Raw genomic sequence first — 27473 nt, 5'->3', positions numbered from 1 at the left:
TCAAGCCCGCAACCATTCAAGTCGTTTTAAGCATCGGCACGTTCAATTCTTGGCCCAACCATCAACAGGGCATTAAAAATGCCTTCCTTCATGGTGACTTACATGAGACGGTCTCTTGTGATCAACCTTCTGGCTTCATCGAGAACATGGTACATGCCTGCATATGCCGACGAAAATGATTTCATTGGGGTCTCTTTGGTTCATAAGAATAGGAAAGTTATGGAAAATGTCAAATCATGTAGAAAAAGTGATGTCATTTGGTTCGCATGATAGGATTTGAAGTTACAAAAATGTCAAATCATATAGAAAAAGATATGTCATTTGGTTAGTAGGCTAGGATATATTTTCTTCCAGTTACATCCGAGCTAATGATTTTTCTTCCTTTGAAATGTGAAGAGCAGGAGCCAATTCTATATAGGAATAAGAATCCACTCCCACAAACAAAAAGGCTCTAAAGATTCCTTTTTAGAAATCTTATCTCATGAAATTCTTATACACAGGCTCGCATTTTTCTGGATTTATTTTAGGTCTTTCGACGATGTGCGTTTATGAAGGAGATGTCTCCGTCGACTACAAAGATGTTTGTAGCGACTTCATCAATCTTAAAATAATGTGTCGCCTCAGTCTCCCGTAGATACTTATAGAGATAGGGCGTGCGTGCATGCATGCATTTATATGGTAAATGCATATGCGTATGTATGAGTATTTATGGCTGTACTGTGATTTATTTTTTACTTTTCAGATGGTAAATTTAGTTATAAAAAATGTCAGGACGAAATTGTTTTGTGCAATACGTGTGACACTGATTGTTTGATAAAAAAACATTCGGTGCCTTGCGTATCGATGCCTAGGAAGTGCCGTTCTGAATCTCCTGGAAGTTGCCACAAGCAGAATCCCAAGATGTTTCTTGTTACAGCCACACACACACGATGGCTAACAAGGATCAAGCGTGTGCGTGTGCGCGCGCGCGTGTGCGACAAATGATGCCGCCTGGCTAATCTTATCTGGATCATGTCTCGACGAGGAGAGAAGTGCAGGACTCCACTCCGGTCCAGATCCCCCCGCCTCAGTCCTCCTTATCCACAAGAGAAGGGCGTGCCAAACAATGTGCGGCACACTGTTGTTCGATTGCTGCTAGCTACCTACTTGCGGTTATATATAACAAGCGTTGTCTGTTGCGTTGGGTTGCTACATGATAAAAAATTGGTGATATGGGCACTTTGGCTGCATCAATTCAATCATATCTGGGTGAGTACTCCCACCGTTCATAGTGTAGTGCGGATAGATTTTTTACAAGATCAAATTTTATAAAATTTAATTAAATTCATAGAAAAAACTATCTGAATTTTTTTCTATAGAGAGAACTATTTCTATTCATAATATTAAAAATATAAAATATAGATATGTGTTTGACATTCTTGATGTAAATTTTTCTCTATAAACTTGTAATGTTTAGTTTTTAGAAAAATCTATATACACTAGATTATGAAACGTAAGGAATATAACAATTCGACCGGCCGCAGCGGTAGGTGCGGCGTGGGGGCCACCACCCACGGGTCTAGAAGATTGGTTAGATCCGATAAACATATTGAGTTGATATAAGTGCCAGGCTCTATCACTCTATCCTCTTCCCCACTCTGCCGGCCGCCCCCCCTATCCTCTCTGAGCCGAGTCCGATCTGCTGCTCTGCTCCTCCTGAAAGCAGCCCAAACAAGGTAAACGGCGGCGCTGCATCCCTTCCTCTTCTTGCATGTTGATCGCTTTCTTCTCCGCCTGTACGACTTGTTTTTCCTCCCCTTTGTTGGCTGTGATATGAAGATATGATCCGGCGGCTTTTCCTCGTCTTATCCATCCCCCATGGTGTTCCTCCTCAGCTAGATCTTCTGGTCAAACTGGTGCCACGAACTGCGTCTCTGAAAGCCAGGGTTTATATTAGTTCTTTCTTTCTTCGTTTATCTTCTGTTAGGAAATACAGTACTACTAGGGGGCACTTTCACAGACTCTGTTCCATCACAAGCTGGTCTAGAACTCTAGTTACAGGCTTACAGCTGCCGGGATCATGAGCATAAACTTTGTTTCAGATGATTGGTATTTGTACAATTGTACTCTCTAGTGACTGATGTTCTTTGGAGACAGTAGAAGCTTTTATCCAACTCACCAGTAACTGATACAGAGCCTTTTCACTACAATTATGGGAGTGTTAATGCCTTTTCAGGAAAGTGTTAACATCTTTCTCAGCGTGTCGATTTAATATTTGTTTAGCTGTTGCACGTGTTTAATATCTGAAATTGAATTCCGTTAAGAAAAAGGGTTTCCCCCCGCTTTATATTATAAAGCATCCAACCATATATCTAAAATTGAATTCCGTTACTTGTTGATGTTTGAAGGTTGCTCAGTAACCATATAACTGGGTACAAGGCACTCATGTTGCAGCCAGAGGGTTACTGAACACATCACTTTCTTTGTCTTTGGATATGTCTTAACAGGCTCATCACTGAAAAAGGACTTCAAGTACATGGCCTTTAAGACTCTGCAAGCTCCACCCAGTTTAGCAAGGCCAGACAGTTGCAGCTTCAGTCCCTCCAACTCCAAGTCTTATTTTTATCAACCAAAACCTCACTCAAGACCGCAAGCAAGAATCGCCACCAAGAATCGCCTTCAGAGTTCACCAGTCCTGAAATGCAGAGCCAATCCGCGTGGCCGCATCGACGAGGTTGTCCAGTCCCATCAGGATCATCAGACTACTGAGATTCCCATACTTCTGTACCAATCGGTCGTTTTCCCTGGCCAGACGCTGCCGCTGCAGACGGTTGAGTTCAGATACCGCATCATGATGCAGACACTACTACTCCAGGAAGGCCACAGCTTTGGTATCATCTACTCCAGCAGGAAAGACAGTAGGATGGCCGATGTTGGATGCATGGTCCATATCGTTCAGTGCGATAAGCTCGTCAATGACCGCTTCTTCCTGACGTGCGTCGGCGGAGACCGGTTCCGTGTCCTGGAGGTCGTCAGAACAAAGCCCTATGTCATCGCAAGAGTCCAGGTACTGAAAGACAGAGACTCGCCTGATTCAAGTAACCTGGGGTGCCTGATGCAGCAGGTGGAAGGGCGCCTGAAGGATGTGACAATGCTTTCAGAGAAGCTCAGCTGGAAACTAATGGGAGACAAGGCTAGGCAGCTCAGCAGGATGCATTCTCCGGAGTCTTTCTCCTTGGTCGTCGCTCGGTTGTTTGTCGAAGATCGTTCAGAGCAGCAATGGTTGCTCGGGTTAGATGACACAGCACAGCGACTGGTGAGAGAACGAATGTATCTTCAACAGAGGAGCAAGTACCTGGCAGCCGTAGCGGCGATCAGGGACGCCTTTGGGCAACTGTCCTGCAATGAGAAGCAGTAGCAGACCTAGTGCATTGCAGCTGCCATTCTGGTAATAGGAGTATGTTCTTGCTGCATTGTTGTTTGATACTTTGCTTCTGTCGTAATGTGTATATATTGTATATCCTTGAACGTTTGTCTTTGTGGTGAAACTTCACTAATTTCTGGATGTACTCTGTTACTCAATCATGTATATACACACCATCTTCAAGGTTTTCAGAAATTATGAAGAGTATACAGCTACTGATCCAGAACACATCAAACTAAACAACACGCTTTCTTTTGTGTTCCTCTTCTTTTTTCTTTTCTTGGAAGGGGATTCCAATCTTTCATTCAGAGTAACTTGCGATGGCAGGTTTATTGATTGCATGATGTTGTCGCGTAGACAAAAATAAAATATAATCCGAGGACTCTGTTCTTGCTAAAAAGTCCTATAGAATTGGAGTGCAGGAAAGCATCTAATCTCAATTTTGAGAGAATTGTTTTAAGGAGTTGCTCTAGCTAAAAGTCCTAGGGAATTAGGGGTGTAGGAAAACAGTTCGAATAAACTGTGGTGGTCGCATTTTTTCAATTGAAATGCCTCGAAAATTGAAGAAAAATGGTTTCCGAGTAAAATTGGACTGAAATCTTAGAAATTAGTTTGACAATATAATAGGAAGGAGTCCAAAGAGGGGAAGAAAACGATAACACACCCATACTCCGAACCACTTGTTTGCACCACTCATTCATAGTACTTTCTCCCTATTGTAAGTAAATGAAGAGGGAGCTGAAAAACCTGAAGCTGCTTGGGCACATTCATAGAAGCGAACTTTGCTCCAGGATTCCGGAAAAATGAACTAAACTACTCCCTCGGTTCCTAAATATAGGTCTTTGTAGAGATTTCACTATGGACTACATACGGAGCAAAATGAATGAATTTACACTCTAAAAATGCATCTATATACATTCATATGTGGTCCATAGTAAAATTTCTACAAAGACTTATATTTAGGAACGGAGGGAGTAGTTGGGTTGAACAGTCAGTTTAGGAGAAGTGGCAAGTGATAAACACAATTGTATTGTACAGTTTGGTATAGTGATAAACACAATTGTATTGTACAGTTCGGTATACATGTACCCAGTTGTATTGTACGTCCTCTCCTAGATTGTAGGGTCCCAAATCTTGGTCATATAGGTGAGTACGTATGCTTTCATCTTGAATAACAGATCATATATATTTCGAGATTTATACTATTTCTGGTTTGTTCATTGAAGTAATGGTCAAATCAACTGGTTGTTGTTTCTATTAAAAGAACATGGATCTTACTGACTACCAGCATGAGGTAGTGGGCTGGTCAACCATGATTCAAGCATCACTTCTATCTAATTAAATTTGGTCCCTGGTTCCTACTAGGACCAACTCATATATTTTTCATGTTGTTTCTACCAGATTCAGTCTGTAACAGCTACAAATCTATCAGTATGTTCTGAGGTTTGAAATTCGTAAACTATTATGCGGTACCCTTGATAGATCTCGTTTCAAACAGACAAACAACTTAACTCGTTTCAGTTTTCCACTATTTTTTGGTAGTTGTAGTCGTTATCTGTAATTTCCTATGTACATGTGGTGTGCAGTTCATGAGGTACTTCGTTTGAATGACCTGTACTCGAAATTCATGCCAACATCTGAATGCCTGTATATTTCCCTTCCACCCGAGTCTATTTGGAGCTTGGCGCATGATCAGATCGTGGTATCATATAATTATCATGTATAGTCATGTGAGTATCAGAAACAATGTGGACAGTGGCGGAGGACCAAAGAAAATTAAGGTGGGGTGCACTTAAAGTATAACTAAAGCCACAACATTTTTTTTGGATCAGAGGGAGTAGTACAATACAAAATCAAAGTAATCTATACACACTATTTTTTTTCATCATATTGAATAGAATTATAGAACTATAAACATATCTAGTTTAAAGTTCCACTGTAATTCCGGTACTTCTTAAGTTACCCCTGTTAAAACTTCAAAAAGATGCTTTTGGATTCAAATAATAGTGCACTGCAGACAAGTTAAATGGTTTGTAATCGGGAGGGAGCTGGCCCTACTATTATCTTGTGAATTTGTGGTTTTGTTCTGTCTAACGTGGTCTAGAAACACATGCTTGTATTGGAACTTAACTGTCTTTTCGGTTATATACAGAAGTATCTGAAGTTTACTTGCTGATTTGATTTTTCACGTGCGTGTGGCATTGTTCGTTGCTTAGCAAAGGTCAACTTGTAGGTTAGGCCCGTATGCTTCTGTAGCTAGGAAGGAGACGTTTCTGTAAATTTCTAGCTAGGCAACAGAATACTTTGCTCATATAACTTACCGGATGATTTGTATACATCTGATATTTGATTGGTAAAAAGAGAAGGAATAGATATATACAAGACTTCCGGTAAATTGCAACCAAATCATCGGTAAGTTATATGAGCAAAGTATTATGTTGCCTAGTTGCAAAATATTTGGGCAACGAGTGGATAGACACTGTACAAACCAGGGTAGTGTAGAAGGTTGGGTAACCAACCTATGTCAAACCGATATAATCCACCTGCCTTTGCTTAGGTGGTACCAGCAACAGGTGTCCTGCTTTCGTGTAGTTGCCGTGGGCTATAAATAGCATTTCGGTCGCACAGTACTACTCACCCCACCCAGAAAATTCTCCACCCTTGTTCCTATCAAACGGAGGACGGCGACCCATCGGAGAAGATTAGGATGAACTTGAAGAAAGCAGGTATGGCCTGCTAGCTTTGTCCAGCACCGATCTTGCCTCGTGTAGTCTTCATAGAATCTTTGGGTAGTTGTAGCTAGCATCACTCCTCATAAAGGCTACATATTCTTTCTTTTCATCAATCCAGATCCTATGTACTGGATATGATGTTCTTGCTCAGCGCTGGCAGGAGATGTTGTGTTGTTGATAGATGGATAGTCAAGATTATAAAATACTAGGAATTGCATCAGATCGCTTCCATGCTATTTGATTCATACCTTATTTCACTAGCGAATTTATTTGCTGGCTTAAGAAAGAAGCCTGTTGCAGGTAGATCCAGTATGGGTTGGGCCAGAAATTAGAGCGGGATATATAAACAAGAGAAAGAACAGCTTATCCAGTTGATTCAGGCGCTGGACTTGAGAGCGAAAACGAATCTGCTGGATGAAATAGAACAAGTTGTTAAGTCCGAAGCAGAGTTGAAACTCTGTGCTCTTCTTAGAGAAGAAGAAATGAAATGGGCCTTACGCGCTAAGGTTCTTAAGGTCGTTCAAGGTGATGACAACACACAATTTTTTTCATATGATTGCAAATGGCAAACAAAGGAAAAAGAAAATCATCCAGCTTGAGCAAGATAAAGGAACTGTTGTGGGTCACGAGAATCTCAAGTTATATATCTCCAATTATTACAAGCAATTATTTGGGCCTATGGCAAACAACACAGTGTCCCTAGATGAGCTTGTAGTTGGGGACATACCTCAATTGCGGTCAGATGAGAATGAGATTTTATCTGCGCCTTTTACTAGAAGGAGGTTTTCGAGGTGATCTCTCAGATGAAGCCGAATAAAGCACCGGGACCAGATGGGTTTCCGGCAGAATTCTATAAGAAATGTTGGCATATTGTGAAGGATGACCATATGCCTATGTTTCATGACTTCTTTAATGGCCATCTGCAACTCTTTCATCTCAACTTTGGCATGATAACGTTGTTGCCAAAGAAAGAGGAAGCAATTCGCATGGAGCAATTCAGGCCAATTTGTCTTTTGAGTGTGAGCTTCAAGATCTTTACAAAAGTAGCCACTAATAGATTGACATGGATTGCCCATTCGGTGGTGCAACCCAGTCAGACTATTTTTATGCCTCGAAGACATATCCTAGAAGGGGTTGTAATCTTACACGAAACTTTACATGAAATCCATTCGAAGAAACTAGATGGGGTGATCATCAAAATGGATTTTGAGAAGGCATATGATAAGGTCAAATGGCCATTCTTACAGCAGGCCATGCGCATGAAGGGTTTTAATGGGGCATTGAGGAATCAGGTGGATTCTTTTGTCCAAAAAGGTAGTGTCGGGATTAAGGTGAATGATGACATTGGTCATTATTTTTAGATGCATAAAGGCCTAAGACAAGGAGACCCGATGTCTCCTATTCTCTTCAACATTGTGGCAGACATGTTGACTGTGCTCATAGGTCGGGCCAAGGAGAAAGGCCTGGTAGGTGGTCTTGTTCCCCATTTGGTGGATGGGGCATTTCTATCCTATAATATGCGGACGACACTATTATATTCATGAAGCATGACCTTGAGGCGAGGAATATGAAACTAGTATTTTGCCTCTTGGACAATTGTCAGGTCTAAAGATCAACTTTCACAAGAGTGAGTTGTTTTGCTTTGGTAGAGCCAAAGATGAACAAGAAAATTATCGACAATTGTTCGGTTGTGAACTAGGATCATTACCGTTCAGCTATCTAGGTATTCCAATCCATCATAGGAAGTTAACTAATAACTAGTGGAAATGTATTGAAGGTCGATTTGAGAAAAAACTAAGCTGCTCGAAGGGTAAGCTTATGTCATATGGAGGATGGCTAGTATTGATTAATTCAGTGCTAACTAGTATGCTGATGTTCCTTCTATCTTTCCTTGAGGTACCTAAAGGGGTACGAAAGAGACTTGACTTCTATCGATCTTGTTTTTTCTGGAAGTCAGACGAGATTAAGACAAAATATCACTTAGCAAGATCGGATATTATTTGTCGACCCAAAGACCAGGGGGTCTTGGGATTGAGAACCTAGAGATTACAAATAAATGCCTTTTGAGCAAATACCTATATAGGCTATCTCAGGAATCGGATGGTGTATGTGGTCACAAATTGTAAGGAATAAATACTTACACTCTAAAAATCTCGCTCAGGTTACCGTAAGACCTAATAACTCGTCGTTTTGGAAGGGACTCGTGAGAACAAAAGAGACTTTCTTCCATAGGGTGAAATTCGTTGTTAGGGACGGAACGACAACAAGGTTTTGGGAGGATACATGGCCAGGCGACATGCCGCTGGCTCTCCAGTACCCTTTCATGTATCATACTGTGCAACGTAAGGAGGATTACCTGGCAACAGTATTGCAAACGGCACCTTTGAATATCCAGTACATCAGGGCTCTAGTAGGGGAAAGATGGAATTCTTGGCTACACTTGGTGCGGAGGTTGATGGACGTCAACTCTCATACCAGGGAGACACCTTGAACTGAAAGTTAATGGGTAATGGGGTGTTTTCGGTTAAATCTGTGTACTTAGACCTCGTTAACTCTGGCCCAATCCCAAGATCGATACATATTTGGAAAGTGAAGGTGCCCTTGCGAATGAAAATTTTCATGTGGTTTGTACACAAGCAGGTGATCCTTACCAAAGATAATTTACTCAAGCGACGATGGGTCGGCAGTTCATGATGTTGCTTTTGTATTCATGACGAAACAATTCAAACTTATTCATCGATTGCCCTCTCGTGAAATTACTTTGGCGGTCCATTCATATAGCTTTTAATATTATTCCTCCATGCATTGTTTGGGACGTGGCTAAATGGAGTGAAACCTGATATTGCGTCAAGTATTCGGATTGGAATATGCGCACTTCTTTGGGCTATATGGAACTGCAGGAACGATATGATTTTTAACAGATTTTATGTGCTAAACTTTTTGCAGGTTATTTTCAGAGCTACGACATGGATCCATACGTGGTTGCTACTCACTCCTATGGGCTCCTGGGACCATTTGGCTACTGGGTGCAACCAATAGGAGATGGTAGCACGGGCTATCTTCAACCGGTTTTGTTGAGTATTATGTTTAGTTAGGAAATATGAGATAGACTAGGATATGTTCCGGCTTGTCTTCTACTCCAAGTTGACAATGTACTCCTATATATGCCCACGAGGCTCAAGCAATACAACGAACTATTCCACCAATCCTCTCTCTCCCTTCTAACATGGTATCTATCGCAAGTCAATCCTAAACCCTAGCCGCCGCCGCTTCCGCACCCGCATGCCGCCTCCGGGGCGGTCGGCCTCCATGACCGCCGCCGGGGGCCGCGCCACCCGTACCCAGGGTTCGTTCGCCGGTCGTGTTGACCGGCTGCCCTAGAGAGTCTTTTCCCCGAGCCTTGCTCCGGGGTTTTCTCTCTCCCGTCGGTCATCTTGATCGCATGGTTTCTTTTTGGTTTTCCGATCTATTCTTGATCGGTTTGCGTTGCCCATCGCCGCCGTCGACCCCGAGCGCCTCTACTCCTACCCTGGCGCGACCAGCCGGCCTCTCCTCCAACCCGGCGGCCACGCGCGCCGAGGCGGCCCGTCAGGGCGAGCCACCGTCCGCGCGTCGGTCCGCCCGTCGCCCTACGCCGGCCATGACCGCCCTGCTCCGACCGGGACACCTGCATCGCCCCGACCCGCCGGCCTCGCGCCATGGGACGTCCAATCATAGATGTCCCTCGCGCGCCGGCCCGCCCATCGATCCACATCACCCGCCTCCGCCGTGTCTGCATGGCGGTCCGGCGGTCTACCTCGCCGGCCTCGTCCTCGGCTGCTTCGGGACGGCTGCGGCAGGCTGGTCGGCTGCCTCAACTCGGGCGCCGCTGCTCCATTGGTCGCTCGGGCCTCGCTGCCCGGGCGCCGGCATTGCTTTGGCAGCACGGGTGCCGGTGCTGACAAGCTCGTCTGCACGGCGTCCGACGCCTTCCGTCATCGTCGGCTTCATCACGGACTACGCCGCTACCACGCCTCCACCGAGCGGCGTCCCCGACCTCGCGCGCGATCGGCTTGATCACCCGCTCGCCGCTGCGATCCGCCTCATCTCCACCGCGCGACCGACCTGGCCCGTCGGTTACGCACGCCTCCGCAGGTCCCGTGAAGATCGTCCCCGAGTTCAGCGCGCCTCTCCACCGATCGAGCATCGAGCTGCCGTTGCGTCGCCCCGTCGGGCCGCCGCCCCGTGGTTCTTCTCGCGGCTGCATCATCTCGTGCGTCGCCCCTTTGGGCCGTAGTGCCACGATACGCGGTCCCCACCGCCGCCCCGAGGCCGTCCCCGCGGTTGCACCGACTCGCAAACCGCCATTGTGTCGCCCCTTCGGGCCGCAGCGTCGCGGCCCGCAGTCCTCGCCGCCACCCAGAGGTCTTCCCGCCGTCGCCCCGACCCGCCTGCCGCTGCTGCGTCGCCCCTTCGGGCCGTAGCGCCGCGGCCCGCGGTCCGCTCCGCCGTCACCGCACGTTGACCTCCCGTGGTATGCGCCACGTCGTCTTCCTTGGCGCGGGAACGCCACCGTCCGCGCCGGTCTTCGTCACGCTGTTAGGGTTCTTTGCCTATTTCGAGCACCGCCGCCGCCGTCAGGCCGCCGCCGCCGCTCTCCTTTAGGCGCCGCCGCTGCTACCTTCGTAGCCGCCGCCGCCACCCGTCCACCCCCTTCGTCTTCGTCCAAGCACCAGCCCGTCGCCGTCATCTACCCCGACCGCTTCATCTACTCGGACAACCGCAGGTGACATTGGCCCCGCGCCGATTGGTGCCGCAACCCGTCGTCGAGTCCTTCTCTGCTGGCCTCTCCGACCTCTTCGACATGGCGTACAACTTGTGCAAGTCCCAGTCTACGCATGCCCGGTGCTGGCAACACCGCCGCGTGCCTTCGTCCACGACGTGTCCCCGGGCCTGGCAAGCCTGGTGCGGCGCTTCGTCAACTTCGTCTTCGACCGTCTACGCATGCCTGGTGCTGGCAACACCGATGTGTGCCTTCGTCTACGACGTGTCCCCGGGTTTGGCAACCCCAGCGCGACGCCTCGTCAACACCGTCTTCTCCACAGAGCACCAGTACTTCGACACCACTGCACCCATGCTAACTCGGCGCCCCCTTGCACCCGTGGTTCCACGGCGACTTCCTCGACACCGGCTACCCCGACTCGACATCGACCACGACATTCTTCGCACGGCTACCTCGACCACGCCTCCACCACATACATTATCAGCTACATCGACGAACGGCACAAAGGGCTACCGCCTTGCTTGAGCAACCTCGTCGGTTGCCACTCCAGCCACGACTCCGCGATGCGTCGACTGTTACGACTGTGGGGGGGGGCTGTCCGTCGGCTTTCCATCGGACTCTTCTCTAGTCTCACCGTCTGCGTCGCTACCGTTGTGACGGCGGGGGGATGTTGAGTATTATGTTTAGTTAGGAAATATGAGATAGACTAGGATATGTTCCTGTTGGGGAACGTAGTAATTTCAAAAAAATTCCTACGCACACGCAAGATCATGGTGATGCATAGCAACGAGAGGGGAGAGTGTGTCCACGTACCCGCGTAGACCGAAAGTGGAAGCGTTATGACAACACTGTTGATGTAGTCGTACGTCTTGACGATCGACCGATCCTCAGTACCGAACGTACGGCACCTCCGTGTTCAGCACACGTTCAGCTCGGTGACGTCCCGCGAACTCACGATCCAGTATAGCTCGAGGGAGAGTTTCGTCAGCACGAAGGCGTGATGACGATGTTGATGAAGCTACTGATGCAGGACTTCGCCTAAGCACCGCTACGATATAACCGAGGTGGATTATGGTGGAGGGGGGCACCACACACGGCTAAGAGAGATCAATGATCAACTTGTGTGTTATGGGGTGCCCCTGCCCCCGTATATAAAGGAGCAAGGGGGAGGCCGGCCGGCCCTGTAGGGCGCGCCAGGAGGAGGAGTCCTCCTCCTAGTAGGAGTAGGCCTCCCTTTTTCCTACTCCTACTAGGAGGGGGAAAGGAAGGAGGAGAGGGAGAAGGAAAGGGGGGCGCCGCCCCCCTTCCTAGTCCAATTCGGACCAGAGGGGGAGGGGGTGCGCGGCCTGCCCTGGCCGGCCCCTCTCTATCTCCACTAGGGCCCAACAAGGCCCATTAACCCCCGGGGGGTTCCGGTAACCCCCCCGGCACTCCGGTAAAATCCCGATTTCACCCGGAACCTTTCCGATGTCCAAATATAGGCTTCCAATATATCAATCTTTATGTCTCGACCATTTCGAGACTCCTCGTCATGTCCGTGATCACGTCCGGGACTTCGAACTATCTTTGGTTCATCAAAACATATAAACTCATAATACCGATCGTCACAGAACTTTAAGCGTGCCGACCCTACGGGTTCGAGAACTATGTAGACATGACCGAGACACGTCTCCGGTCAATAACCAATAGCGGAACCTGGATGCTTATATTGGTTCCTACATATTCTACGAAGATCTTTATCGGTCAAACCGCATAACAACATACGTTGTTCCCTTTGTCAACGGTATGTTACTTGCCCGAGATTCGATCGTCGGTATCTCAATACCTAGCTCAATCTCGTTACCGGCAAGTCTCTTTACTCATTTCGTAATGCATCATCCCGCAACTAACTTATTAGTCACACTGCTTGCAAGGCTTATAGTGATGTGCATTACCGAGAGGGCCCAGAGATTCCTCTCCGACTATCGGAGTGACAAATCCTAATCTTGATCTATGCCAACTCAACAAGTACCATCGGAGACACCTGTAGAGCACCTTTATAATCATCCAGTTACGTTGTGATGTTTGGTAGCACACAAAGTGTTCCTCCGGTAATTGGGAGTTGCATAATCTCATAGTCATAGGAATATGTATAAGTCATGAAGAAAGCAATAGCAGTAAACTAAAATGATCAAGTGCTAAGCTAACGGAATGGGTCAAGTCAATCACATCATTCTCCTAATGATGTGATCCCGTTTATCAAATGACAACTCATGTCTATGGTTAGGAAACATAACCATCTTTGATCAACGAGCTATTCAATTAGATGCATACTAGTGACACTTTGTTTGTCTATGTATTCACACATATATTATGTTTCAGGTTAAACAATTCTAGCATTAATAATAAACATTTATCATGAAATAAGGAAATAAATAATAACTTTATTATTGCCTCTAGGGCATATTTCCTTCAGTTCCGGCTTGTCTTGTACTCCAAGTTGACCATGTACTCCTATATATATGCCCACAAGGCTAAAGGAATACAACAAACTATTCCACCAATCCTCTCTCTCCCTTCTAACAGGTTTGGATGGCGGTCGCATAATTGGATCGGTCCTTAATGTCCTTCCGTCCAGCCGGTTGTGGTGATGATTTGTTTTCCTAGCTTTTATTTCTCTTTGCTCCTTTTGTGAGCTTACTTTAGATATTAGACTATTTGTTTTCCTGAATTTTCTTTAATAAAATGGCCGCATGCATCTTTCCGATGCAGAGGCTAGAGGAAAACCTCCTTTCAAAAAAAAGAAAGAACAACTAGTACTGGCTGGGATGAAAATGTGAGAACAAGTAGTACTAGTACTACAGGATCCTGACATGCGTACATCTCTTGTGAAAAGAAATACTTCTCACGACTAGCTAGCATGCATGTAAGTCGTTGCGCGTCTCAAACTAATAATCATGGATAGTACCAAAACTAAAGCTAGCCATGCATGTCTCACTCCACATGGCCAAGTACTATAGAACGAGTTGTTACAGCCCAGTACTACACATAGCTATCCATGTCTCTACTGTTGGTACCTGCAAGTTGCATGAACTAATAGGCTAATGTGAGTGTCTAATGTGCTTAAGTTGGAGCTCAGATTTAACCGAGGAACAACATCAAGGCAAGAATGTGCATACCAGTCTTCTTTCTTAACTAAACTCTTAATATATGTTGATAGACTAATTGATCAGTAGCACTAATGTGTTTACACATGAAGATAAGTGATGCGCTAGCAATAATTATAATGGCAAAAACCATTGATGAATGTTTGACGAATTGATCAAACGATAATGTTTGAGTAATTTAAGATCGCACATCATCGTGATCATGGCAAGTATGGTATATCAAGCCTGGGGCAGTCAATACCTAAAATATCAGTAGGCGGCTAATTTAGTCAGTAGTAGTGTGAGATGGAAGATGCCTCAAACAAATAGGGGACTCGGCGTCATGATTGCCATAGATAGGTATTACCATTGGTGGAGATTACGATGGTTATTAGTATGTCTCTGTAGAGATTATTTTTATAGGCCTGCCCTAGTTGGCAAATTTCTTTGGTCCTTTGAGGTAACGAAAACACTAACGCCCACACGTGTGGGCGTTAGCCAACTCACCCACACGCCTCCATCGCCGTTCAGCAATTTCTGCACGAATCTTGGCACATTTTGGGCGATTTTGTGTGCCACGTAGGACAACTCGCGTGTGTGGTGTGTGACAGAGTTCGCCCACACGCCGGTTTCCTCTCTGCGGTCAACGGTTGCCACTCGGGGGCGTGTGGTGGAACTGCTCGGCGCCCGCACGCCACGCCCGACTACGGTTGTCGTCAACCACATCTCGCACTTAGCCCCCCTCCCATTGCGGTTCCATTTACTTGCTCCACTCCATTACTCACCCAACCCACCCCGCAGTTCATTCGATTGGAAGAGAAGCCGAGAGGAGAAGGCGGTGGCGGAGGCGAAAGAGTCAACGGCATTCACGGCCGTCGGTGGGACTCGCCGGACCGGAGCGTCATCGCCGGAGCGCCTGCAGATTGAAGGTAATGCTCCTCCCCACGCCCACATTCCTTGCTTGCATTCCCCCCTCTCCTCCGTGGTCAATGTTCCGCTCGAGATTCATCGAGATTCCGGCGGATTCGCGGTGCTCCGGCGTTCACGTTGGCGGCGGAGTCCCGTGCTTGCCGTTTTGGGTGGCATTGCGCAGTTTCGTCGCTGCCGCGGTGGCAGTCATGCCGGTGTGGCTCGGCCTGTCCGCAGCCACATCCTGGTTCTGCCTTGCGATTGCGCCGGCGTTTTTCTAGTTGTTAGTTATGTGTTGCCTCGAAATGCTATTTGCGATCAGTGGGGGAAGTTTTTCGTTGTTGAATTTCATGTTATGATAGTTGCCAACGAACCCTAGATCTAGGTAGTTGTATTTTTCAAAGTGTAGTATAAAACAGCCATGGCAGTTTTCAGCAACTATCTGCAATGGATGGCAACTAATTTCCTGATCAACTGTGTCAGTTGCCACAAATATGCTTTCCATGTGGCAACTATTTTTGTGAACACAATATGGCTGTTGCCATGCTGTAGGCAGGATAATGTGGCAACCTCACTATACTATAGACTCAATTTGTGTTTTGCCATGCTGACTAGTGATATCTGAACATAATTGGTTGTATTACACGGCAACTCATTTTTAATATGAGGCCAGTGTGTGAATTGCCACATTACATGTTGTTTACTGGATGTTTTGAGCACTTTTTGATTTGTCTTCCATTTTTACATGGCAACTTCAACCTAGTACATTTGCCTTTGAACATATGGCAACTCGTTTTTATAATGAGGACAGCGTGTCAGTTGCCACATTATATGTTTGTGCAGTGGAATATGTGTGCCTTTCTTTTGTACTGTCTTGTGCCAGCATGGCAACTTGAACATTTTTTACGTAAGTGCCTTATGATCTGTACATTTTTCAAATGAGGCCAATGTGTTTAGTTGCCACTTTTCTTCTTGGACAATCATAGGGAGGTGTGGGTGTTCCTATGATATTGCCTAGTCTTTTTTGCCACTTTCAATTGAGCCCATGTGGCAAGTACATTCTGTTAGGTGGCAACTGCTTCCTTCGTAAGTTCATTTCACCCTGACATTTTGATTTGTTCTTACGCAGCACAATGGCTCGCGGCGACATCCAAGACAGCGATGATGATTTCATGGAGTTACCTCAACAGAATCGCCGAACTGGACGGACAAAAGATGGCGATGAGGTAACTTTCCACCCCCATATGCTTTTGATTGTCACATTGAGTTTGCAATCGTCTGCTAGGAACTAAATTTTCATGATACTAAAACATGGCAACAAATGAACATTTGTCTGTTTTGCAGAAGAAGAAACGTTATCGCAATAGGGCTTCACAGGAACGCCTGACTATATTGACCGATGGATTTACCGACGAGCAGAAGGGAGCTGCTGCTGAGATGGGTATGTAGGCTCTGATGGATGTTCGGTGCAAGAACCTAGTGAACCCTGTATGCGACTGGCTCGGTGAGATTTACGACACCGCCTCCAAGGAATTTGTGATTCCGGGATGTGGAAGACTCCCGTTGGACGAGGAATCCGTGTTCTGCACTTTGGGTGTGCCCCGTGGAGAAATCAAAGTCCCGTACGAGGTCAATAATAAGATTGAGGAAACGTTGTTTGCCCGTTTGTTTCCTGGGATGGCATCCATGCCGAACACGACTGTGCTGGGAAATTCGCTGGAGAGCATGAAAACCCATGGCGAGGTTTTTAAGATGAAGCTACTCATGTACCTGATCTCAGCTGTATTTGCGCCTACCACGTCTCTTCGCCCAAGCAACAAATGCTTCCCATCCTGGTTAATGATCCATCTCTACTCCTTTATTCCTTCAATCTTTTGACTCTGATATCATTTGTAAGCTAGTAACTGCCAGTTTTTTGATGTTTTTTCATTTGATTTCTGATGTCAACTTCTTGTCCTGAAATTTGTGTCGTGCAGGCGAAGCTGAAAGATGTGAAGAACATGAATTGGCGTAAGTTCATCGCGGACTTCCTGCATGATGCATTCTCAAACAAGATGTATCAGAAGGGTTGTCGACTCCATTTAATGGTATTTCTTCCCTACTCCTTTGCAAACACTCTTACCACGTTGAATGTTTTCCCAAATCAACATGTCAGCTGTCGACAAGTGCGAACCGTACAAGATCATGCATGGCAACCCGTTTTGTTTTCATTTGTTTTATATGAATTTTTTTTACATGTGAAGGCGACTTCTGTATGATCCATGGCATCCGTGGTTTGCTGCCTACAAGGCAATATCATTCGTCAACAACATACAAAAATAAATAAATTCATTTCATACATCCACTCTCTGTTTTATACACTATGCATGGCAACCATGATGTTGACCTTGTGGCAAGTATCATCATAACAAGATGGCAACTATCCTCACATCATGATGGCAACTAACACATATATATGGAAAATATTTTCCCTTTACATCCCCCTTCAACTTGATGACTGCAGTATTCTCCATTAGCTTCTTTTTCAACATAACATGATGGCAACTGACTTTTTTCTTTTAAATTGTGTACACCAGCTCATGTACGTCGATCGTCTTGATCTGTCCACCGCCGACTTTACTGGGATAGGAGGCCCGCTGCCTCCACATAAGTTTGATGTCTTTGCATGGACGTACGATGCTGTCAAGTTTGTGCTTGCCGCAGACAAGATAACTGATAAGAAATATGGGAAACTGCAGGTTAGTCCTGCCTCCTTTCTTGCACGACATTCTTCAATTTTGATGCTGCATAACATATGAAAAAAATCCCCATACGGCAACCATATGTGGCTAACAAGAGATGAATACCTTGTTAGCCATGGGTGTCTGCGCATGGGACCCATGTCTAACGCCACACGGCAACTCCGCCATCTGTATTGAAACTTCTACTTTCTCCCTCTTTTTTTGCAATACATGAATTGTTAGTCGCTGTTCCTTATTTTCTCTCTTACATCCTAGTTTTTTTTTATGTTTTCCAGCTGATGGCTAAGCATGCTATTGACTACATCGTCTTTGGTGGGCCTCAAAACTTTGGAAAGTGGATGGACGTGCACTCAGCTCCGTCTTGTCCTCCTGAGGTAATCAAGGATTTTTATTTTGTTTTTTCAAATTGTTTTTCTATTTTTTGATATATCTCTATCGTTGTTTTTGGTTTATTTGATCTTGTGAACGTGACTCTAACATGGTTGATTACTGTCGCTTCTTGTTTCTGCACAGGCGAGGGCACCTGTTGAGCATCTAATTGGGCAGTTTGCTTCCGGAATAATCGGCTTGCTCGGGAAGTTGGTTGAGGGTTGGACGTCCCTTAATGGCTCTGATAGCGACGTGGTTGCAAGGCAGTTCACTCCATTTGTTGCAGAACGGACACATCGGCCAACTGGTTGCCGTGGCCGGTACGACTACAACAGCTCCCAGGAGCTTCCTGACACGCAAGATGAACTAGATGGAGATGTTGCTCTCGACAAGGACGATGATGATGACATGGAGAACGTGCAACATGACACCGACGATGGTGAACCTGTTGAAGTTTGTGTAGGTGGCGATAAGGGCAAGACAACACCAGATGTCCCCCCGCCGGAGAAAGTCAAAGAACAGACAGCTGCGAGAGACAAGGGGGATTCGTCCTCAAAGAGGGGCAGGGCTCCAGAGGATGTTGGGCAGGGCTCTCCTGGCAAGAGGACTAGGACCGATCCCTTAGCTGCTAGGAGGAGGTTCGACATCTATTTTTAGTGTCTTGTTTGTCTCTCCTTTTGAACAGACCGACCCTTTTTTCCATTTTGTTTTGCTAAGCGTGGCAATGAATTTTGTGTCTGACACTTGGTACCTTTTTTTGCCTTTTTCTTATACGTGCAGTGAGGCGACAGCTGGTGGACGAGCAGTTATGAAGAAACAAGCACCAACGCCAACCCGTGTTTCTGCTTGATTGAACAAGGGTGCCCCCATTGCTGGTGACACCCCTTCCACTAGGTCATCTCCTCGTACGTCGACGTCCCACACCGGGGATCCTGTCTTGTTGGTAGACTTGATGAAGACAATTAAGAAGTAGGTTATCCCTGTTCTTTTCATTGTCATAGTGCTATATTTTTGCTTTTCAATGCAGCTGTCCAGCTTGCCACATGGGCTACTGCCATCAGCCCCACCTGGCAACTGCTGTTTTCCCATGATCTCTTTTTTCTACTGCATGGCAACTCCTACCTGTCCTGCATGGCAACTGCTAACTAGGCCACATGGAAATTCTTTTTCCACCTATATGGCAACTACCAACTTTCCACTGGCTTCCACCCCCTACTTTGTCTTGTGTGCTCATCCATACCTAGTTCTGAAATGGCAGCTCCGGCACATCACACATTTTTCCATTCTATAAGATGGCTACCATGGCAACTATTTTTGTTTAATTTTTAACACTATTCATGTGCTTTTTTGCAGGGTGAAGAAGACTACGACACGTGTGACCAAGCAGAACCCCAGAGACCCACTCGAACGCATACACTCAAAGCTGTCGACAAATCTGCTACTGCACTGTCAACTGTTCCCACTAGCTCTGATGCAAGCGGCCGACCATCTCCACCGATTGCAGATGTGCGGGCTACAACAACAGGCATCCGCACATCTGGGAGTGATGAGTCCGTATCTGCCAGGACTGCTAAGATATTGCCCACTCTGCTGGCAATGAAGGATGCTTTTGTGAGCCATGCCACCCAATCAGCCTAAGCAAGGAAGATTCCCGCTCATCTGATACGGATTCCAAGCGCGTGGGTGGTGGCACCTCTGCGTCCACGAAAGAAGGGGCTGAGGTGACAGTTCAGACTGATATGCCATCCACAGGTGAGAGTCTTGGCACAACAGCTCCAGCTTCTGGTGGTCTAGAGGTTGCTAAGGCGACCGTTTCACGAGCTGGTCTTCCACCTAGGCGTCGTAGCCCCCGCAAGCAATCAGCAGACATACCCAACGCACCAGCTATAGCTAGGAGCAGCAGAGATGACTCTGGTTATGTGCCTGCGTCCACACTATTCCCACCACCTGCCAAAAGCAATGTTATGGAGAAAACAGAAGACCAGAGTACAACTGACCCAGGTGGCAAGCCGGGCACGACCGACGGAGGTGAACGTCCGGAGCAGACTGCATCTTTACCCGCCGTGGAGACCCCTAGCATAAATCTGCGCACTTCTAAGCTCCCAGTCAACATTGGTGTCCCCTACAGCCCAAACAAGAAGATTGGCAAGAAAGTTGCAGCTGATACCGCTGACAACACTCCCCGACCTACTGATAAGCCTGATGATTCTGCAGCAGACGAGGCCGAAATGTTTGTCGATCTTTCACCCCTAGAGGGGCAAGTTGTTCGTGGTCCGGCTAGTAGGCAGGAGAGGCACCCAATGGCCTTCACCCCACCGAGCTTTAGCCTTGGCATCAGTCAAGATCAACCAGTGGTGCACGATCCTATGCCAGTTGCCTTTGCTTTCCCGGCAGGCATGGCCCCAATGATGGCGTAGCCAATGGCTGAGGGCAGGAAGGCTGTGAAGTTCGCAGAGCCGATTGTGCAAGGTACATTTTTTCTGCATTTATCATTTTGTTGTACACATTTTTTAGTTTGAATTTTGTCCCAAGCTTTTTTTAGCTTCTCACTGGATGTGGCAAATGTTATCTGATGAACATGGCAACTGGATTTGCTGCACAATGTCACCTACATTCTGTTGCCATGTTGCATTTTCCATTCGGCAAGCACATGGCAACTGGAGTGGATACAACATGGCAACTGCAGTTCAACCCACATGGCAACTGCAGTTGTTGCCATGTGGCAACTACATTTGTTGCCACATGGCAACTACACTGAATTACACCCGGCAACTATAGTTGCCTCCACATGGCAACTCCTTAATTTTGCACCTACATTTTCACATTCTACACTCTTTCTTTGCACAATTAACTTGTTTTATTTCCCAGGTACCCTAACCCACTTTTTGATCATTGCAGCCACTCCTGAGGAGATTACGCCGTCACTTGATGAAGCTTACCGCAGGATTGAGGAGGCAGCATTGCAGAGGAGGTCCTCACGAGGTCAGGGGCAATCAAGTTCTAGCATGCATACTGAGTCCGTATCTGAGGATACCGTTAGAACTGCCACCCCTGGTTCTGTGAGGCAGCATAGGGTAGTTCACGCACCACCCGCGGATGACTATGAGCCAGAAGTCAAGGCCACAAAGGATCAGAACCAGCTTTACGAAATTGTCAAGCGCTTTGGAAATGCGAGGTCCAATGGCAAGCACATGAAGGAGTTGAAAGCGTAATGACCACACCGCATAACCCCTCATTTTCTTTCCGTTTTACTTTTCTTCCTTTTTTCTATTCTATAGATGCTCTGTTTTACGATTTATTTCTTTTTTCTACTTAGTAGACATGATTCTTTCAAGTTATATCATTTTCATACAGCTCATGTTTGGACAGAACCAAGATCATACAATGCGATGCGACGTACGTTGACCATGGTGATCTTGCCGAGTCTGTGAGGCCACTCGGCAAAATGTCGAAGAATGTAGTTGCATGTGGGATTGACTTCACCAACATGCATATGGATATGTCTCCCGACAAAACAATCATGCAGTATAGCGGGACCTGCAAAATATGGGATGGTGACTTCCACCACAAAATCCTGAGGAAGCATTTTGCCGCGCATGGTGATTTCAAGCTCACAATGAAGAAATGTGTGAGTATTCCTTTCTTTTTTGCACATATTTCCTGCCTTGGTATGTTTTGCCAGTAGATATGCTTCACATGTGGGCTACACCCTGTTCTGTGACAACTGTTTCATGTGGCAACAGCTGCCATGTAAAATGAGTTTGATTTGCTTCTTAATACAACCTATGTGGCAACTTCAAACTAAAATATAGGGCAACTTTGTTCATACATGGATGGCAACTTCTTTTAATTACACAGTGTTAATAAACATTCTATGTGGGTTTACTTTTGGACACTTGCTGCTTTATGTCATTCATGTGCCTCTTAGTGTAACCGGTGATATCTTTGCACACCATTTTCCAACTACTTCATTTATGTTCTTGATGTGAACTCTGCTTTTTCTTTCCTTCATTTTACTTGCAGGTATTGTTCCCCATGTTCCAGGAGCTTGCATCACAGGACCCACATGACAAGTGTGGTCACCACTACGCGATTTGCCTGGACCTGAAGAACCAGCGTTTTGAGGTGCTTGATTCAATGCATTCAGAAGCTGATGCAGACCTTACTACGCATGCTGAATACTTCATCAACAACCTCAAAGAGACATGGAACCATCACTACGAAAACTCAAAGGTCCACATCAGACATTTTCCAATCGAGTACGTGGCGACTACGAAGCAAGGAAACCGGTAATTACTATCTTTTCTTCATGTGTCCTGTACATCAATGCTAACCCTCTTTGTCACCTCTGAATTGAAGTGTGTGATTTTTCTCTGTTCTCGTGAGTTCACCTTATTCTTTTCTTGTATAGGCATGACTGTGGCTTTCACACGTTGGAATACCTTGCTGAGTGGGAAGGTCGACGGGTCCCTGTCGTCACAGCTGCAATTGTCGTCGAGCTCCGCAAAATTTACACATGGAACTGGTTGATGAATGAAGATTTCAACACGTGGTCCAATGCACGAGAGTTTATAGAGGAAGCTGTCAAGAAAGCCACCAAGAAGTACAAGTGATCACGTGGTGCTCCACACCGAACGCCTACCTTACATTCTGTTGCCCAGGAATGTAAGGTATTACCTTGTTCTTTTTCAAAACTATGTCCGTGTAATATGCTATGACTGCATCTCCCCGTAGCCTAGTATATGGTGGTGGCGTGTGAGCGACATTTGAATAGTTTGTAATATATGTGTGGATGTGAACCTACTTAGGTGTGACAGCAGATACGTTTATGTGCTTTCAGTATTATTACGCGTTTGTGGGTTGGCAGTACCAGTTTGGTGTTTTGAATGCGTCCTTGATGTCCGCTAACATGGCAAATGTAGTTGATCAGTCATGGTTAGTGAAAGTTATCGTTCTTTCTCATTTGTCTTTTTGGTTTTTTTGCACTACTAACTGTATCGGCTAGTAGGGTAGTTTGTACGCAGCCGTAGCCTTGCGGTTTTTGCACGTGATCGTTTCAACTTGTTTTCCATAGTTTCCACACAATACAATATGTGTGGACTAAAATGTGTTGGCTGCACATGAAAATCTACGCGATGACAGACTCAGTATAAATGACATGGCACATTCACTAGAACTAACATGGCAGATTCAGTAGAAAAGGAATGGCAGATTCAGTAGAACAGGCATGGCAGACTCAGTTGAAATAACATGGCAGATTCAGTAGAAAAGGCATGGCAGATTCCAAAGAAATAACATGGCAAATTCAGTACCACACACGTGGCAACTGCAGTCATTGATTCATGGCATTTCCTTTTCAGATTCTGATTCCCCTCAAGATTCGTTTTACCATTTTATAATTTTTAGAACATCTAGCTTGCAAAAAATATCACCAACAACCAAGTCACAATGCTCCAATGTTGCTTACGGATTGCCCGTCCCTTTCTTTGTTTTCTTGTGCTTTGCTTGAATCTCCAATTCCAATTTGTATCTTATCTCTTTTGGACGCCCTTTTGTGATGGAACGGGGCGGGTTCCTGATCTGGGTTTGTGTGCTTGCTGTTCTAGATCCTACCTCCAAGTTTTCAAATGATGGACCCGTGGATGAAGGCACACTTGATGTGCGGGGGAACCTGTGTAAGGCTTCCTCAGCTTTCCTCTGCTTGATCTTATCAAGCTCTCTTTTCAGGGCCTTCCTGTGTTTTTCTGCAACTCTTGCTGTCTCATCACTCTGCACGCTTCATCTATTAGTTCAGCATAGTTCTTTGTCAACACAACGTGCCTCACGGCTTCCATGGTTGACTCTCGTCTCTCATCATGCACATCCAAAACTGCATTTGATGTTTGCGGCCCCAATGCGTCGTCAGCGTCCCAAGTCCATCGCCGCCGTATGAAATGGCTGTCTCATCACTCTTGCATGCTTCATCTATTAGTTCAGCATAGTTCTTTGTCAACACAACGTGCCTCACGGCTTCCATGGTTGACTCTCGTCTCTCATCATGCACAGCCAAAACTGCATTTGATGTTTGCGGCCCCAATGTGTCGTCAGCGTCCCAAGTCCATCGCCGCCGTACGAAATGGCGGGGCATTCGTGTCACCGCGTTCATGTCCATTACTTTTAGTATGTGACAGCACACAATCCCGTCCCGTTCGAATTTGCAGCATTGGCAGTAGTATTCACCTTCGCTTATCAAGGCCTTCACAAAGTAGTTCCTTCCTTTTGTCTGGGTCTTCAGGTTCTGAATCCGACATGCCTAACAGAGAACACACCTTGAACGTATGTTCGTCCACCTGGTAAGCCGTGTACATGCTAGCACGCTCTATTTCTTCCTGGAATCTGCAAGTTTTGTGTGGTTTTGTTAAACTCTTATATGATGTTTTTTGTAGCACCTTTATGTTGAAGTAGGATGTAACGTAGGAAAGGCATCTAAAATGAATGATGGCTATGGCAACTGCATGATATTTTTCACATGGCAAATGCATAACATTTTAATTGGCAAGTGCACTCCATACCATCAAGGGAACTGGACCTACAGTTCATTAAACATGGCAACTATAGTTGATTTCACACGGCAACTACAGTTCCTTAAACATGGAAACTATAGTTCATTAAACATGGCAACTACAGTTTATTAAACATGGCAACTGTAGTTGACTTCACATGGCAACTATAGTTGACTTCACATGGCAACTGCAGTACATTAAACATGGTAACTACACATCATGGTTACCATGTGCTCAATGGCCATTTTCAATATACCAGCATTTCCAAAAGAGCCGACAACTACATTGCATTTCTATATGGCACCTATTTACCTTCATGCTTGTGCAAATAAGACTGTAACACACACTGACTTACTTGTTAAAAATCTTGTTGGTATATGTCTTGCTCATCTGCCTCTCCATTGATAAATATGTTAGCAATTTAGGCTGATTTGGCGCGGTGTTTGCTTCTTGCTGTAGCTCAGATCCCAGTATTTTTTGTTGCAAAGCCGTATATTGCTTGGCAAACTGTAGCAATGAGTTGCCAGGGCTCACGTACCGCTTCAGAACAGCATTGAACCCCTCACTGCGCTGCGTAGTCTGCAGAAATGGGAAGAAGCAGTGCATGAAGTAGGCCAGCACCCAGTACATTCGCTTCTGCCACAGGCTAGCAAGCGTCTCGTTGTCTTGGACTTTATATGTTTCAATCATAGCCATCCAGCTCCGTTCAAACTCCTCCACCGTCAAGCTATGGTCCACACACAACTCGAATGCCTCGTGCAGATCCGGACGGTCAGCAAAGAACGGTCCTAGCGTCTCCTCAGCCTTCTTTATAATGTGCCACCTGCAGTGCCTGTGCACTGCCAACGGAAAGACCTACTCTATGCCTGCACGCATGCTAAAATCCTGGTCTTTTATTATGTTCATTGGAGCAAGTCCACCCATGCACTCCAAGAACGTCTTGAACAGCCAAGTGTACCCATCCGTGTCTTCGTTGTGAACGAGCCCGCATCCGAATTGCATTGACTGATTGTGGTTACTTATTCCTATGAATGGAGCGCATGGAATCTTGTACATATTAGTGAGATATGTCGCGTCGAACGAAATGCAATCTCGGAAATGTTTGTAGGCTCTTCTTGCAGCACCATCCACCCAATACATGTTCCTGACACAGTCCTCATCGTCCAATCTTATCCTGTAGAAGAAATCTGGATCTTCTTTCGCTTTCTCATCGAAGTAGGCTATCGTGTCTTCTATGTCAGCCTACCTGCTCTCCCTACGGTACTTTGCCTTTAGGTTTGTGACGTCTGCTGGTATGTACGGCATTCTACTCAGAGTCCCATTTTTGCTGTGGATGAGAGACAGTAGCTGGACCATTCTTGATGGACCGACGTTACAATCATGTAGCAGCTTTATGAATTTCTTCTCGAGTGGGGTGAATCCTCTGTGGGCGGTCAGAAATTTTACCAGGTCAAACTTCTTTATGAGTTTGTGGTTGTGCTCATCAAAATATTCAGTGACCACCCACCGTGCTCCATCTACATTCAGCTTACACCGGACAGGGCATTCCGTCTTGACAATGATACCTCTCTTTCGTTCCGGCACGACATGCGCAACACCTTTACCCTTCTTGTTCCTTCGTGCCTTGTAGCACCTCATCTCACATCTGCTGTACTCGTTAGTTTCTTTAATTTTCCTATGGTATTCGCTGTTGACCGCAAACCCATGGAACTTTGCATATGTCAGGTAGAATTCCTTTGCATCTTCAAACGAATCAAACCTCTGCCCAACATACGGTGGCTTAGGTACCATGATTTCTGATTGCCCATCTTCTGCATCCCCTTGTGGTTCGTCATCAGTTTCATCATTCACTTCAGTATCGGCAGCTGTTTCATCTACTTAAGTGTTGCTTGTGCTGGTGTGCAAAGGTGTGCTTGTCGGCATTGCTGGAACAATTGCCATTTCTGACACTGACTCTGCATTGTTTGTGGCATGATTGTTGGCTTGCTGGTGGAACGCTTCTTCCGTGCGCTCAGAGCTTCCCACAGTAGATGTCCCCGCGCCGCTGTTGATTGTAGTTGAAGGTCCTGCAATAAAAAAACAGGTACGAGCGTAAGTATTTGCTTGAATGGCATGTCTATCGTAACGGAATACATCAACTGCATGTGATTTGGCATGAGATCATTCACACAACAAGCCGTGAATCTGCATATGGCCATGCATGGTAACTGTAGTTCTCCAGTCATGGCATCTACAGTCCAACAAACATGGCAACTACTATTGCCAAGACATGGCAACCAGCGTCTTTTAACATCAAAACTTGCATTCTATAGCCACGACATCTACAGTCCAACATACATGTCAACTACTGCTGCCAAGACATGACAACCACTATCCTTTAGCATCAAAACTTGCATTCTAGATTCGAGCTCACTAGGCAAATGAGATCAATCATGAATGTTGCACACAATCATATAGCAACTTCCAAATCCCGAAGACAATCACTAGTAGAAAAAGGGACATTTGTCCCGGTTCATAAGGGCCTTTAGTCCCGGTTTTGGAACCGGGACTAAAGGGTCGTTACTAAAGGCCCCCCCTTTTAGTCCCGGTTCTTATATGAACCGGGACTAAAGGCCCTCCACGTGGCCGCTGCATGGATGTCCATCTTTAGTCCCGGTTGGTAACACCAGCCGGTACTAAAGGAAATTTTATGATTTTTTTTTGAATTTTTTCCTGAATTTTCAAATTTCTGAATTATTTTAACCTCTAATCTCTAATCACCCCTCATCACTGCTCAATTTAACATCTAATCTCTAATCACCTCTCATCATTCCAAATAATCTAACTTCCCGGACGGTCACCCATCCTCTCACTACCCCAGCCTGAGCACGCTTGACTTCCGGGTTCTATT

At 45.8% G+C, this 27473-nt stretch overlaps 2 protein-coding genes across 2 annotated transcripts; one reads left to right on the top strand and one right to left on the bottom strand.

The window, feature by feature from the left end:
• The first annotated feature begins 1604 nt into the window (after positions 1-1604).
• On the top strand, positions 1605-3629 carry LOC109755118 (uncharacterized). Its single transcript, XM_020313996.4, has 2 exons — positions 1605-1715; positions 2487-3629. The coding sequence occupies exon 2, from the start codon at positions 2516-2518 to the stop codon at positions 3395-3397; it is 882 nt and encodes a 293-aa protein (XP_020169585.1). The 5' UTR covers positions 1605-1715; positions 2487-2515; the 3' UTR covers positions 3398-3629.
• A 21305-nt stretch (positions 3630-24934) lies between these two features.
• On the bottom strand, positions 24935-26374 carry LOC109755110 (protein FAR1-RELATED SEQUENCE 1-like). Its single transcript, XM_020313990.2, has 2 exons — positions 25830-26374; positions 24935-25406 (listed from the first exon to the last, which is right to left on the bottom strand). The coding sequence occupies exons 1-2, from the start codon at positions 26372-26374 to the stop codon at positions 24935-24937; spliced, it is 1017 nt and encodes a 338-aa protein (XP_020169579.2).
• Between the last annotated feature and the right edge of the window lie 1099 nt (positions 26375-27473).

The sequence above is a fragment of the Aegilops tauschii genome, chromosome 6, assembly GCF_002575655.3.
Source record: "Aegilops tauschii subsp. strangulata cultivar AL8/78 chromosome 6, Aet v6.0, whole genome shotgun sequence".
Lineage (NCBI taxonomy): Eukaryota > Viridiplantae > Streptophyta > Magnoliopsida > Poales > Poaceae > Aegilops > Aegilops tauschii.
Note: the sequence above shows the minus strand (reverse complement) of the source record. Positions and strands in the feature narration are given on the sequence as shown.

What these genes read in the sequence shown, in the direction of transcription:
- LOC109755118 (XM_020313996.4), top strand. Translation starts at nt 2,516, where the DNA reads ATGGCCTTTAAGACTCTGCAAGCTCCACCCAGTTTAGCAAGGCCAGAC.
- LOC109755110 (XM_020313990.2), bottom strand. Translation starts at nt 26,374, where the DNA reads ATGGTACCTAAGCCACCGTATGTTGGGCAGAGGTTTGATTCGTTTGAA. An exon ending in AAGTACCGTAGGGAGAGCAG is followed by an intron (nt 25,407 to 25,829) that starts GTAGGCTGACAT and finishes CAGGCACTGCAG; the next exon opens with GTGGCACATTATAAAGAAGG.